General features: G+C 38.7%; 1 protein-coding gene across 10 annotated transcripts in view; it reads left to right on the forward strand.

Moving 5' to 3' along the window:
* Positions 1 to 12,226, forward strand: part of meis2a (Meis homeobox 2a) — an 83,023-nt gene extending 70,797 nt beyond the window's left edge. For 3 of the 10 annotated variants that reach the window (XM_042337920.1, XM_007888048.2, XM_007888046.2), the window contains 4 exons: positions 6,212 to 6,270; positions 8,057 to 8,146; positions 8,442 to 8,537; positions 10,831 to 10,895. In XM_042337920.1, coding sequence (XP_042193854.1) covers positions 6,212 to 6,270; positions 8,057 to 8,146; positions 8,442 to 8,500 — 208 coding nt within the window. In that variant the 3' untranslated portion in view covers positions 8,501 to 8,537; positions 10,831 to 10,895. Of the gene's footprint in view, positions 1 to 6,211; positions 6,271 to 8,035; positions 8,147 to 8,441; positions 8,538 to 10,830 lie in introns of all 10 variants that reach the window. The other 7 variants (XM_007888040.2, XM_007888041.2, XM_042337921.1 and 4 more) reach the window with 3 other exon arrangements.
* Positions 12,227 to 12,472: the final 246 nt, after the last annotated feature.

Here is a 12,472-nt window from a genome sequence, read left to right on the forward strand (position 1 = left end):
GTTTCAAATTTGATTTGCACATTTCCAGTCAAATATTTGAAACTATGGCTTAATATGGTTTAAAATGACAAAAAGTACCGATACAAAAAATATTAACAGAAGAACTGATCATTGAACAGTCCTGCTTCACCCAGTGTGAGAATTGCTGTTGCAATATTAAAAATGATTAAAATTGTAAGCATTACAAGGGCTAGTTTTAAACATGCTCCACGAGAAGACGTTAGCAACGCAGCCACATGGAGTAAACATCACACTTCCACCAAATATTTGTTTAAACTTGTTGAAATAGATGAGTCACCCACGGAATGTAACTGGTCAGAAATTTCAATGTGGATGGGATTAATATTGTGCGGTTTTGCTCGATTGCCTTTGAAAGGCGGGGAGAATTTCCATAGATTTTAAACATCTTGGAAGTTTACCAGCAGTTGGTTGCCTCTCTCAGTAGATGGAACGAGTTGGGTACAGTCCATAATAGGGCAAATTGTACAAGGTCTGCAGAGGGTTTGGGATTGTTGGAGAAAATGAACTTTTCTCACCCCATAATTATGTAATCAAAGTAGGGCTTGCAGGCTGGCTGGATTGTACTAGCTGTGGATCCTAACCGGACAGGTTTTTCCTTATTAAAAAAAATCTACTCTGATGAATTACTTTTGGGACATGAAAAAACGAACAAACGAGCAAAGAGCAGAGTGTTCACTTTCTAACAAAATGCAAATGAAGTTATTTTATAAAACAAAATTATCTCCAATTATCGCCCAGATAAGCATTTGTTTTTTTTAAACAAATAATTGATTCTGAAACTTTTAGTGGATTACTCATTTTCATTTTTGACGAGTTACTGAAAAATAGAAAGTGAATTAAATCTTTTTTAAAAGAAAAACAGCGCTACCTGGCTTTTAAAAAAATTGAACTAAAGAGAAACCACATGGGGGTGCTATATATAGGGCATGGGGGAAAAAAGTGCAGAATGTGTTAAGGGAATTACGTTCCTCGTGATTTCTCCATTGGATTGGAAGACAGGTGTGTCGATGGGGAAAGTAACATGATAGGGTAGAGGAATTTGCACCTAAATGTAAGCAGCAAAGAATTTGCTTACACAGTTTCAATATTTGCTTGTAAAGTGAACTTAATACTTTACATCAGAGAGAGGAATACTTCACCATCCCAAATCTGAAACAGAAAAGAGCAAGTTCATTTAGACTAAAACAAAATGCTCCATTTTTTAAAAAAACCTAGTGGTATCAGCAGCACACAACACGTATAGTTGAGAAATCGCCTTCCATACCATATCAGTAGTAGGATTTCTTCCCCTAAAATTTATACCTGGCCATCATCCTGAAGTATTCATTTCCCATTTATAATTGCTGGTTTAACACAATTTCAACTTTACTAAACTCAAGAGTAACAGCATGTTCCTTCTATCTGGCAATCGAATGCCTCTTCACAATGCCCAAGAAAAATGTGTGACCCAACTATAGGATGTTAGCATTGACAACACGGGGGGGTGGGGGTTAATTCCTATTCAATACTGAAGGAAACTCTTAAGTTAGACCACGAGTTACTGCCCATTATTTCAGTTTAAACTGTATTTGGGATAATCTATAAAATAGACGATTTGTGTAACCAGTATATTTGCTTTTTTACTCAAGCTTCAAATATTTACTCGTAGAAAGATTTAAATCAAGCCGTCAATGGAACTAAGCATTCTGCTTACCATGCAAGCATATTTTGTTGTCTAAATGTCAGAGTTCACCAGTATATAACCAATATTCTTCGTAAGCCTTTCATTCTGTGGCACGACTTAAAAGACACAGCGTTCAGTTTATAGGCCAGATTCCAGTAAACAAGTACATTTCACAAACCGGTTAAACAACTGGTTTAAGAGGATGGTTTGCTTAAGGAGAAGAGAGCAGCTAGTTTTGGCTTTGCTCCAGATAAATATGGTTTGCCAAGAAATTTTCTCATGGTAAGAAAGCTAGCTAAAAATAGTAGGTTGCCAGGTGTAGCATTTAGTATGAAACAGAAACGGAGTGGGGATGACTAAAGAAATTAGTACATTAAAACCCAGAAGATTAACCCTATGTGTAGATCGTACTGCAGTGAGGGTTAGCCCAGAGAAATTACTACTTATGCTATTGAGAACAGCCAGTGAATGCATTAAACAAACCTTTGTAAGCTTTCAGGATTACATCATTCTGAACTTGCAACCGACTGCATCACAGTCTTTGGATCATTTTTAAAGTGTCCATTTGAAATCTGACAGTAGAAACATGCTTAAACCTCCACACATGTTAAATGGACCACTGTTCTGGCTAATGTAAACATTCTGATGAGTATCCAAAGATATGACCTCTATGTGACCCCTTAACCTTGCCTGTAATTATTTGTTTGAAGACAGTATGGAGTTCCCATGCTGAGAGGGGGACTATAATGGCTTGCAGCTCTGTGTGCAAGTGTGTATGAGGGAGCAAGAGAGACCTATAATAAGGAGACTACCAGATGTAAATAATAAAAATGGTTGGGGGTAAAAAAACTAGTAATTTAGTTCAGCCCATTACTTAGAGAATGTCATGGAGAAATGAATGGGGGAAGGGAAAGAGGAGGGGTGCATTACTCTGTGATGTGATACAGGGCCACGTGAAGCTTCCTTCTCATCTCCAGAGCTTTTTTTTGTCATGTGCACACACCATTAGCAGCTCTTGGGAGGAGAGAAAACAGTCTTATCTGCCTCGTCTGATAATCTCAATTGGCTGTATTCTGATTGATAAAAGGGAGTGTAGCTACAGAGCTTTGAATCAACTCCCAATGGGACACTGCCCATTAGCCTGCCAGTGAGACTAGTACTAAGAAGGTTAGTACGCTCAAAATGAGCAAGCACGGACACCAAAAGATCTAAAGCATCATTTACGCTACACCTAGAACCCTTTTGAGTACTGACAGTCCTATGCACATCTTTTCTTTCACTTGACATCTGAAAAAGTAACCCGAGAATTTCAAAAGGCAACATTTTACAGTACACAATAGAATTAAAACAGGATACAGAACCACGGGATGTTACTTTGTTTACGGCGTTGTATTTTTTTTTAAAAAATTGTTACGCATTTACGTTTTGGAACACCAGACCTCAAATGGTTAAATTTGGATTTGTTCTCCCTTTTCCAGCTGTTTCAAATCAAAAATGTGCAGTGTAAACAGTGCAAATGAATGTACTCATGCATTGGATCATAGTGCAAACTCGCAGCTCCTAATGTCGTTTTTAAAGGCAATCATCCTGCAGGGAGGGTGGGGAGGCACCATTATACTGATAACAGGTTAGAGCAGTCTGAGCCCTGCCACAGTGAAAGTGTCAGCTCAAGAAAACGTCAGCGATGGCTGGCCAGTGCAGTGGTGAGGCACTGCTAAGGAACATCTGGCACCAGAGTGACAGGCTTCAGCATTCCTTTCCCCCCCCCTCCCCAATTTAAAAGTTCCTGATCTTAACCCTCCTGCCAATGGCTGCTCGCACAGCCTGCCCCATAGAGAGCATGGAAAGAAAATCACATGGGTCGTCTCAAATCAGGCCACGATCATGGCTGGTCAATTTTAGCACTGGTCCAACATGGTAACAATAATAAAACGTTTTTATGCATAGTTTCAAACACCCAACATTTTTTTTAAAAGAGCCAAGTTTTTTCACAGCCAAGTTACCTCGATAGTTATGCAGATCTCTACTCTTCTGCATTCATGAGCAGATGTTGGGAACACTATCTGTCCTATCTGTATCTGGTCACCAAGGAGTGCCTAGCACACCTTTTCTACCCAGGAACTGGGAGAATGGGCCTTGAGCTCACTCTAGTCCCACTCTGCAGCAGTGGTTTGCAGCACCATCCTACTGATCCATATTAACAAAATACTATTACATTACCCTTTACTCTCCTCCTGCTGTCACTTGCACTACACTTGCTCAGTCAACTGAGAGGGTGGAACACAGACTTGTCCATGGTTGCCATGAATGCCTTTCGCAGATTGGGCAACGGGAGATGCACTTCGGGGCAATTGCAAAGTGTGCCATCTGGTGGCTTGACTGTGAATTGGCAACATTTCAAACATTAGCCAAAGATGGGTCCACAATTTGGGAATCAATCCTGACACGGCTAGAGCAACGCAACTTCCTCTATAAAAAAGTGATCATCACACAAAAGCTTTATTTTTATTATTTCAAGATTGCAGATTTATAAACAGGCCGAAAAGTCTACCAAATTTAGATGGATTTCTGTTCCCTCTAATCTGTCCAATTACACATGGCATTCAAACCTGCCCACAAAGCCAATGAGCGCATCCAAACCTTGGTTGCCTCTCTTTCCACCAGATAATATCAAATCACATATCATGCAGATAAGCTGATGCTGCAGGCTATTTACTCCGATTCTTTACAGCAGCAAGCATGCAATGCTAGTGAGTTTGAATATAGTTTGAGATTGAACTCACTTCCCTCTTCAATTACAAAAGGGTCTACATCCATATCTGAACAGGATGATTTTATCTAAGCTCGCTGTGGAACAGCTGGTTTGTTTCCCAGTGATTTGATTTAATGAAATCTGTAAATGCATGTTGCAAAGAGAGTTTCACCATTCCCCTGAAGATCAGTGGCTCTCTTCAGTTGCTTAACTAGTTTTAATGCCTGAAGCAGGCTTTTAGCTGGAGCTTAGGCAATACTCAGAGCTGCGTTGGGTGACATTTTTGGATAACAATGATACAATGAATTGGGGGCATTCGTCTGACATTTGTATGTTCACAGAACAAATAATTCATAAATACTTCAGAAACATCAGCAAGACTATCGAATTATGCAGCTTCCAGTTTGAACGTTTGTGCTTACTTTAAAAGTAATGTTATTTGACCATAGCAATGCGAGCTCAGAAGTCCTTCATGGGATTGAATTTTTGTTTCCTGGTTCATTGTGATCCATTTCTCCCCTTCCCCCTGTATCACAGCTATGAGACATTTGTTACATGCCATTTGAATGAGTTATATTCCTTGAACTGAGTTGGTCATAAAAGTAATGGAGTATCCTGGCTCCATTTCAAATTCAAACTTTTGGCCTCAGCATAGAGATTAACATTTTAGGTAGTAAGAAATATGACAGTCTTTTTTCCTCTCTTTTTGTATACATGTGTCAGGGTGGGTGGGGGGGGGTGGGAGCAGTGGAGAGAAGAATAGCAGCTAAATTAAATCCAGGCTTATGAATAATTTCACATAATCGTTGTAAAGTGGTGCCTTTAATTTTAGAGAGTGGAAGGCAGCAATTTGATGATAGCGTCCACACTTTAACAATGACAGGCTGGCAAAAGAAAAATCGTGGATTGTCACAGTTTTTAACAAGTTTTATTGTGTGGGTTTTGCAAAGTAAACAACCCATTCATACGATGACACTTAAATTTCCCAGAAGCATATTATTTGAAAAGATTACAACAGGTTATTTATTTGCTCAGTTATTTGTAAAGAGGATTTGGTTTGGAAAAGAAAGCAATTGCTGACAGCCTAGGCTGTTTTAATACCGCAAAAATAGAAATAAAACACAACAATAAACAATAACCGCCTGCATACTTTGTTTCCAGACCTGAAACAAAGTTTTTTTGGAACCTGTAGAAAATAAACACTATGGTTCCAACATCTTTTAGTACCCACATTTCTGATGGGCATTTGCCTTTTTTCTGCCCTGGGTGTCAAAATCTTGGTTGAAAAGGTCACTGTTGCCAGTCACTAACCTCTAAATGACCCCCCTGACTTTACAGTCTAAAACTGCAGGAGCTGCGATTGAGCAGGAGCCTTTCTGTACCAGCACTTATTTGCTGCTGTGGTGATAAAACTTCAGACAGCCTAATTGATGGGCTTGCTGACATAACAATACCTTGTGAAAGCAGAGAGTGGCAAAGCCTGGTCCTCATTTATGGACAGCTGGAAGGGGAGTTGCACCCCCTATGATGAGAACGCAACCCATTTGAGGCAATGAACTTTTACCATGTTTGTGCCTCTTACAGCAGGCAATCATTGTTGCTTAAACACTTGAAGCTTAAAATGTTTGAGAGTTTTTTTAAAAAAATACAAGTAGCAATGTACACTTTCTGAACACCTTCAACAAGTTGCAATTCTGAAATGATGGAAGTTCTCAAATCACAAAACGATGAAAAATGTACCTTTTTTTTTCCTCCTCCCTGTTTACGTTTTTCAGGTTCATTAACGCCAGAAGAAGAATAGTACAACCCATGATTGACCAGTCAAATCGAGCAGGCAAGTCCCAAGTAGTAACTGTATTCAAGTCCCACAGGCGCAAATCCTCATCAAGTTATTCTTCAGGAATTCCTTCACCTGGTAAATAAACTGGCAGCCAGGCATTCTGGGGAGCTTGTGGTCCCAGAATTCCAGTGTTGGGAGCAACCTCACTAATTGGTGCTAATTGGAAATCTTCCACCCTCACTTTACTGAAGCTGCTTTTATTTGTAAAATGGGCAATTGGGCACATGTCTTTACACCTGAAGCAGCATGTTTTGTGTGTGTGTGCGTGTGTTTCTGCTGCTGCTCCTGATTCTTTGCTTCTCCCCAGCACTAATGCCTTCCTTGCTATCACAACTCCTTGAAGCAAGCACTTATTTAGTTCAGTGGTGCTAGTGTTTACCACTATTAATGATATCTTCACCATTGTTTAAATGATTCCAGTTAGAGCTCATCTAAACACAGATAAAGAAGCTGCATATTCTGTTCACCGGGTCTGTTTTGGCTATTTGAACGGGACATCTAATTTCCTGTTTGCTTGTAAAGTACATTCTTCCAACAGTTTTATCTGGCATGTTATAACAATGCTTTTGTTTATGAACCCCATTGGAAAATCTCTAAAAATAGTCTGATTTGATTTCCCAAAAATCTGAGTTTCATTTTGTTACTGTCTCTAATCAAAGGCTTACCACGGAGTTGTGCTTTTCTGCAATGGTTTGGGAAAACGCCTTTTCTAAATATTGGTGGTAATTTTTGTCATTCTCGGGACTCTTATTCAATGGTAATTTCTGCCTGCTGCTTTGCTTAAGATGTTATAAACTGTTATTTATGTGAATTTTACACATGTCCAAAGTGCTCCTCTCTGGCCTTTTAGTGTAACTTTACAATTTTGAAAAAAAATAGCATAGTGTGAAACCAAATAAAAAGGCCAAACACTTATCATAAACATTTGTTATGAGTTTATTTAAAGGGAAAGGAGTAAGCCTGACTTCTGTTTAATATAACCCAACAACATTCTTACAACATGAGATGTTTTGTAACCTAATTACACAAATACATTGACATAGAGTTACAATAGAGTGATACTGCACAGAAACAGGCCATTCTGTCAAACTAGTTTGTGCCAGTGTTTATTCTGCGCATGAGCACCCACCTCTTCCCCTCACTTTTATGCCTCTGTTCTCATGTGGTAACACTTTTAGCCAGCTTTATGTTTATTTTATTAAAATGAATTGAATAAATACATTAATATTTAGGGCAGAGTGCCCTCATACTTAGGGCACAAAACAAAAAAAACTACTGAGTCAACATTTACAGTTATTTATGGAGGAAAAGCAGCGTGACCATAACCAGCCAATTAATGTCTACATAATGAGATAACAGACTGCATACAAAAGAGAAAGTAGCCCAGGATAAAATAGATGACAGATCTTAAAGGCTTTGGGGAGGAGCGATCCAGTCTGTAGATGATGCCTTACCTCACTTCATGCTAGCCTAACAAAAGGCACCTGCTATTCGCACCTTTAAAATGGTGCGGCCATTCAACCATTTTAACAACCATTTTAAATGTAACCACTTTAAATGGTTACATCTGTCAGGCATAGGGAGTCAGAGCCAGAATGGTTAAAAGATAGATACTAAAAGTAATCGATAATGGTGCTTTATATGAATGTTTCTGCTGTTTTGACAGTGTTTACTGTTTCAGTCGGAGCTGGGACGATTGCTGATTGTTTGGTGTGTCTTTTTTTCTTTCTCCTCTGTGTCCTCGTTTGACTACAATCAGGTTTTCTTCTTGATCCTTCAGTGAGCCAAGGAGCAGCATACAGTCCAGAGGGCCAGCCAATGGGAAGTTTTGTATTGGATGGTCAACAACACATGGGAATTCGGTCTGCTGGTAAGCCATTGCACTCTTTCACACCCTAAATATAGCCTCATCACCTCCTCTATCCCTCCCATCCACTTCACATACCATGTCCCACCATAACAGGGTTTCCTCTTCTGCCTGCTGCCTGCCTTGCCTGTCTTCTTTGCACCCATGGGGAAACAAATCTTTCAGACAAAGAGATTTGTAAGGAATTTTCCGCCCCACAGATCCTAAAATACAAAAATTATAAGGGATCTATTTCACCATCTCGGTAGTCGACCTTGCTGATTTTCTGGCATCTTCTTGGATTTTATCTCCTTTCTAGGACCTATGAGTGGAATGGGCATGAATATGGGCATGGATGGGCAATGGCACTACATGTAACCTTCATCTAGTTAACCAATCGCAAAGCACGGGGGAAGTAAGTACGATCGGTTACTATAATACAATTTTTAATTTTATTCCCCCCATTTTATCTCCTTGCCCATACTTGCATGCTGTTCCAATGAAAGGGCCAGTTGTAATTCTTTATCTCATGACATTTGACACCATTTCACAAGCTGAAAAGGTCAGCTAACTAATTTACAGTATACAGAGCAAATAGGCCTGTAATTCGGTTTAATTATGAAGCCTAGAGAACCAAACTCAACCAGCGAATGAACAATTGGGACATTTAAGGGAAAAGAAACATCTTGAGGGCACCAATTGACTGAGAGAAATTAACCAGGCTTCATGAAGCGATAAAAACGAGAAGTGAGACTGTCCTTTGAGTGACATAAATCTGTCAGGAGACGATTGATGCATGAATTATCTTATATGCAAAGATGAAATGCTGTAATTCACAATCCACTCTCTGGATCTATGGCACTGGTGACACAATGCATTCCACACTGGGAATTCTTTTCCTGTTTCTCATTTTTTTATCCCTCGACTCCCTGTGTGAGTTAAAATAACAAGAACATTTAAAAATGACTACAAACAGACATAAAAAAGACTGCAATGAAGGAATGGATTTTTTTTTCGTGGAGTTAATTGGCTCCAGCCTAAATGATCCATCAAGGAGAGTATATCCAATGCGTATGATGTTTGAAGAATTTCAGATCCAGAAAACAGCAATATATCACATCACTTGAAGAAACAGAGCATTCGTTTTTTACTCAATAACTTAAAATCTTTGTTACCATTGAGCTTAATGCTTACATTTGAAAAAAAATAGAAGGCTATTTTATTATTAAATAATTTCCAATCATTTTACACTAAAAATTCTACTGTGTTTTAGCCACAAAAAAAATATGACTTTCCCTGCAGTCACTTAACTTGACTGGATTGTTTCAGATATGTAAAATAATGGTTACATTTTCATGTGAGATCTTTGAGGAGGTCACTATAGCAGATTACTGATGGAGTCAATTTCCTTCCTTCCTTCCTTCACTAATGCAGTCAAAAATGTAAAAAGCAATGTTCCCTAAAACAGCCATTGAGACAACATTTTCTCAGCTTGGATAATTCTTAATATAGGCAATATAATTTCTGGCCTATTTAATTACATAACATATTTTATGCTTCATAACCAATTACATTAATAGCTTAATACAGGCAATATTATCCTTCTTTTATTTGATTATGCAGCCACACAATATGGTATATTTGGTACTTAATTATCATCATCCAGTGAACATGCCGCTGTGCTAGAATAAACAGAGCTGAGTCGGACTTATTACACACTGCAGACTGTATTATTGTCTCAGTATGGTTTTACCACTGCAGTTAATAATGTACTGCAGATCCACTTAGAACCACAAGAGCTTATGAGTCTTTAGATTACCGGCTTACATTGTAGGAGAGAAATCTGCTCTGCAATTCTGTTGGTAAATGCCAGCGGATAAATAGAAGTAACCTTAATTATCTCACATTTAGTTTGAATTGGAAAATATCTAGATTGAGTTATTTATATGTATATATATATTATATATGTATATATATATTTAAAAAACTCTGGCTTATGCTGTGATCTGATTAACTGATTTTTTCTGCTGTAGGCAAACTTCCCACGCTTTTTCTGAGCTACAGGTATGCAGCACTGAGCATGCTCTATGACCTAGCATTTGCCCTCACCCTTTTACCCAACTCAAACCACATTCAGTAAAGGAGGGAATGAGATGCAATTTCCCTTTTTTTATGGAAGCCTGAAGAGATTATTTACCTTCAAGTGTAACTCTTTGGCATTGCTATGCTTTATGTGTGAATGGAAGAATTCCCACTGCTGCAGATTTCTCGTGTGCAGATGGTTTACTTGGTCTTTTACTCTGTTTCTCTAATGATATCTTCTCTGGTTCTACTTAATCGTCATTACTCTGTCGTCCACTGTATTTCCTCTCTGAAACCTGATATATATTTGGTGACATGAACCAATGAATTTCACATGACCTTGGAGTGAAATCAAATGCATAGTTATTACATTCATCATTGTAACTACATTGACTACGGTGATTTAGAATTAAATGTTTGTGAATATGTAATGAGTAGCATATGTAATATGTAATAAGCATCAATTTTAATGTAACTTTTACATGTGCCAAGACATGTGTGTTGGCATATAATAGAACTAAACATATTTGCAAGCAATTATACAGTAGAATTTATTTTTAGCAAATGACTTTTACAGCTATCTGAAAGTGCTAACCTACTATAAATTGTTACTTGTGTCTTTGCAGGTTTACAAGGCATGCCAGGGGACTTTGTATCTCAGGGTGGTCCTATGGGTATGAGTATGGCACAGCCAAGTTACACTCCTCCCCAGATGACCCCGCACCCTGCCCAGTTAAGACACGGACCCCCAATGCATTCATATCTCCCAAGTCACCCACATCACCCAGCCATGATGATGCATGGAGGACCCCCGCCTCACCCTGGAATGCCAATGTCAGCACAAAGCCCCACAATGTTAAATCCTGTAGACCCCAGTGTGGGAGGACAAGTTATGGACATCCACGCCCAATAGTATAAGGGAAATAAAGAAAAAAAATGTAAGACTTTAAACTTTGAACAGATGTTGACACTTAATGGAATTCCAGACGAGATGTGATTTTTTTTCTTTCAACATCAAGCAGAGGACCAACGGCACGAGCCCAGGCTATTGTGAAGTCAAAGGCTTTCTTCACGTGAACTTACCTTCAATGTAACGTTCCTCTGGAAAAGACTGAAAGATTTATTACTACTGTAGTATAAATATAGGAACTAAGTTAACTTGTACATTTCTGTTGATCACTCTATTTCTGTTGCTTCCAATAGTTTTTAGAAAGAAAGTTATCCTTTTTCCACACTATGTGTGTTGTTCCCAAAATGGTTGACCTCGAACAGCAATGGAGCCATGTTACAGAACGGACTGTGCCCACTCTAGCCAACTTGCCATAGAGGAAAAAGCTAAGGTGAAGAAAATGTAAAGGCTTTGCTGGATGCGGCCAGAAGCAAAGGTTTTAAGAATGTGCTCACATACCTGATTTTACTGGAACAAAACGTGCCCTGTAGTTGCAAGGCCTATTCAGGGTGAAGAGCCCAAGTCTGATCATGTTTTGGAGGTGACTCTTCTTCAAAGAGCTTGTTGATGGAAACCTGAAGGTGAATTAGCAGCTTCCTTCTATGGCTGTGGGCCATAGTATTGAGGAAAAAAANCGTTGTCACATGAACATAAACAGGCAACGGTGAATGAATGCTCTTGGGCAGAATTTTCTTAGTGAAAGATCCTTTTGTTGGTCTTGCACCAAAAACAGAGACCTTTTTAAATGAACTCGAATAAACTGCTTGGAACAAGCAAGAAAAATACTGTAACATACTTCGTACAGAGAGTTCAGTATATTAATTGTTACATGTTAGATATCTATGTGTTTACCTCAATGAGAAAATAACGAATGTTTTGCTAGTATCAAATCTGCTGTGGAATTGGTATTGTATGTCAATGAATTCCTTACTTTATCAGCACGTGTCACTAGAGAAAAAAATGCTGTTTCCCTTGCGAGCTTTGTCAGATTACATAAATACTTGTATGAGGACTGTGACGTATGTTTAAAAGGTGTTCAGTCACAAAATGCCGTAATAAATATTTCATTTTTAGATTTTTTTTTTCTGTTTGATAACACAAACTGTATGGCTTCAGCTTTCTTGGGACTCACCTCCACCAGTAAGATGCTGCTAGAGAGAGAGAAAAAAAAACAAGGAATCGAACCCTTAGGGGTGGGTTTTTTCTTAAAAAAAAACCCCAGTCTGCTTCATTTTGCCCTTGTTTTTTTGCTTACAAAAAAAAACACACCCCCAACCTCACAAGTCGAAATGCTGCTGTATAAGGCTCCAAACAGAAAC

Source organism: Callorhinchus milii, unplaced genomic scaffold, assembly GCF_018977255.1.
Source record: "Callorhinchus milii isolate IMCB2004 unplaced genomic scaffold, IMCB_Cmil_1.0 Scaffold9, whole genome shotgun sequence".
NCBI classification, from domain to species: Eukaryota; Metazoa; Chordata; class Chondrichthyes; order Chimaeriformes; family Callorhinchidae; genus Callorhinchus; species Callorhinchus milii.